At 36.3% G+C, this 3,426-nt stretch overlaps 1 protein-coding gene across 1 annotated transcript; it reads left to right on the top strand.

Moving 5' to 3' along the window:
* The first annotated feature begins 236 nt into the window (after positions 1–236).
* Positions 237–1,818, top strand: LOC134246415 (E3 ubiquitin-protein ligase TRIM71-like). The gene has a single exon (XM_062728778.1). The coding sequence runs from the start codon at positions 247–249 to the stop codon at positions 1,816–1,818; it is 1,572 nt and encodes a 523-aa protein (XP_062584762.1). The 5' UTR covers positions 237–246.
* The last annotated feature ends 1,608 nt before the right edge of the window (positions 1,819–3,426 follow it).

A 3,426-nucleotide genomic window follows, 5' to 3' on the forward strand; every position in this document is an offset into this window, starting at 1 on the left:
AAATTGTTTGTCTCCATTTTCACATTCATCAAATTCTTTTATAGCGCTTCCTTGTCTATACTTCCATGAGCCCTGATATGTCCAAATATGTCCAAAAGTAATGGGAGATTACAATTTTCTAACCCATCTTGTCCTGGCTACATGTACATGTATTTGAAAGTTATTATATAAATCTGAGGAAGAATAATCATAATGATTCTGTGTTATCTTTCAGAACGTCTCCCTCCTCACCAATCCTAAAACACCATGGCTTCAAAGAAAGCCAGAAAAAAGAGCACGACAACAAGTGTCAGTCTGAAAGAGCCCGATACCTATCTACAAAACTGCCCAGATCACAGCGGAAATAAACTTTATTTCTTTTGTCGCCCATGCGCAGTTGCAATATGCCATACGTGTACAAAAGAGGCACATCTGAATCATGACATTGAAAATATATTCGAGAATTTTATGAGAATGCGAGAGCGCATGTTTAGTGATATACGATGTTTGGAAGATGTGATACAACCGGAGTATAGAAAAGTGGAGACACAGGTGCAGACGAACGTTCTAAAGCTGACCAGTGGATACGAGCAGGCTAGAAAGGCGGTGGTCTTTAACGGGGAAATCTGGCATAAAGCAGTGGACGATGCCGTGAAAAAATGTCTGGAGAAAATAGACATTATGGAAAAAGAAGATTTTGCTAACCTTCGAGAACAGAGAAAAATGATCGCCAATTTGATTGCCGAAATTCAAGCATTAATTGATAAAAACAGGAAACTCCTAGAAGAAAATGATATACCAGAGATAAACATTTATAAATCAAAAAATGAAGATTATTTGAACATTCCTACAGTTACTAGCATCATTGCACCTGTGTTTAAATATAACGAAACAGAAAATGTGCAGATTCCAGAAAGATTTGGTGCACTGAAAGCTTCGATGACGAAGAAATCTCGAGAGTATGTCATCAATTTTACAGCAATGACGTCACCTAAGCAAAAACAGTCTGTGCTTGAAAACCCGCTCGTTATTCGCAAGGTTAGCACGAAGTTTGACAAGTGTTGGAGCGTGCAATGCGTAAAGGACCAACAAGCGTGGATAAGCGGAGATGTGGAGACCGTGGCCAAAGTGGATATACAGGGGAATATGTTAGAAAAGGTTTCCACGAGATCAAAACAAGCACCATTTGATTTATCAATGACGTCAAAGGGGGATCTAATCTACACAGACTACGGCGAAAAAACTGTCAACATACTGAAGAAAGGAAGATTCGAACCCTACATTAAGTTACAGGGATGGAATCCATTAGGAATATGCTCGACAGAATCTGGTGAAATCTTACTATGCATGGACAATCGAAATGATGTACCAAAGCAAAGAGGTCAAAAGGTCAAGGTCGTTCGCTACGTCAATAATTCTCCTACGCAAGAGATACAGTATGATGATGGAGGACTTCCTCTGTATATGCCTGGGGATTTTGATGTTTACATCACCGTTAACACAAACCAAGATGTCTGTGTATCAGACCGAAACGCTAAAGCAGTGGTCACTACTGACAACACTGGTCGTTTTCGATGGCGTTACTATGGGAACATACCATCAAGATTATGTCCGTATTTTGACCCTAGAAGTATTACTGCCGATTCAAACGGTCGAATACTTGTTTCAGATGCTGACAGTAACTTTATCCACTTATTAGACGACGGAGGCCATTTTCTGAAACTTATAGGAAAAGGGTTTCTAGAGAAACCAGTTGGTATAAGTTTAAATTCAGATGGTAACCTCTTTGTTGTTGAGTATCATACAGCTAAATTGAAAGTAATAAAATATCTAAGATAAATTCTTTGTTTCCTTAACAAAACAGAACACAGTATATAAAAGCCATAAAGTATGAATAAAGAAATGGGTACCCTTCAAAATTATAGAAAGAATAGAAGTGTTTTGCCATGGGAAATCGGAAAAATGTGTCGGATCAAAAGTAAAATAGGAGGTGCAAAATAACACAATGTAACAAAGATTCTGTGAAAGTCTCTGACTCATTAAATAATAGTTTCAGTGGTATAAGAGGAGTTGCGGATAAAAGATGTTACCCCAAAACGTATACTGCCATATGTTTCCTATAGCAAAACATGGACACTGTCATTCTTTCTATAATATTGATGGGTACCCATCTCTTATCCGCTACTCCTCCTATACCACTGAATGAAATTTAGGGATACTTTCACAGATTCTTTATAATACAATGCCATTGTGCACCTCCTATTTTACTTTTTGATCTAACGTTATATTAGTCTTATTTCTGGTCTCCCAGAGTAAATCATGGACGTTGCCATTATAATCATATGGGAGGCGGTGGTATCATTTAGTGAGCTCAGAGGTCATGCACACTCTTTCTAGTTTTTTTTTTCAGGAATATACAGGTAAATACATGTATCCGTTATGATTCTTTGGACACAAATATAATGAAATATTGTATTAAGATAACATCATAAATTTGCATTTCTTTGACAATTTTCTTTTTTTTTTTTTTTTTGTTCCGTTATTTGGCACCGTCGTTTTCCAATGAACGACGATTTGAATATGAAAAAGGTATTATTCGCAATGTTTGATGAACAGATTTCCTCAAATCCCCCCATGTTGGTCTTTAGACAGGTGATAGAAGTTTTTTGTATAGTTACATAGTCTAACTGCAAGTCATCATAACGTAAAGAGTGGACACGGACCTCTGAGTTTGTGAGGATAATATTCAGTAATTACAACAAGTTTGTATTGTTTATTATCGAATTTATTTAAAGTGACACACAATGTAAAAATTAACTTGACCTATACAAAAAAATTTGAATACTAGCGTAATTTTCCTCCCTTGCAACATTTTGATTTGAAAACTTACCAATTCTTTGCTGTAAAACTTTTTATAGATGATTTATATTAGCGTGGTCATTAAGGAAGTGAAATCAAGGTCTTGTCTTACAAAAGATATATTGATTGTAAAATTTTACATCAATAATAACTCTGCTTAAAATTTCTAGCACTCAGTGAAATATATGGAGATAACAAACAGTATTCAGACTCAAAAGTTCATGAAACAATACAAAATTGGAGCATCTAGCAAACACGGATCCTCCAAAAAAAAATCAGAGGTGGGATCAGGTACCATGAAGGAGAGATAATCCCCTGCTGACTGGTCACACCTGTCCTTGTCATGAATCCATCGACAATTCAGTGTGTATTTAATGGCCTAACAATTAGTATGAAAAACGTCAGTCAGCATTTGACTTAATGATAAATTGTATTTGCTGACAAGATCATTGTATCGACCATAGAACTTCAACTTACGAAATGATTACTTTAAACAAGATCGATGACATTCTTCTTTCAGCAATCTGTCCGTCAATGATTTACCTCGTTTTAGAAATTGCTCATAAGAAAAGCATGCTCTTGCGCATC

This window comes from Saccostrea cucullata, unplaced genomic scaffold (genome assembly GCF_032062105.1).
Source record: "Saccostrea cucullata isolate Sc308-1 unplaced genomic scaffold, CSIRO_AGI_Scuc_v1 ctg532, whole genome shotgun sequence".
Lineage (NCBI taxonomy): Eukaryota > Metazoa > Mollusca > Bivalvia > Ostreida > Ostreidae > Saccostrea > Saccostrea cuccullata.

Coding starts and splice junctions, on each gene's coding strand:
- LOC134246415 (XM_062728778.1), top strand. CDS start 247: ATGGCTTCAAAGAAAGCCAGAAAAAAGAGCACGACAACAAGTGTCAGT.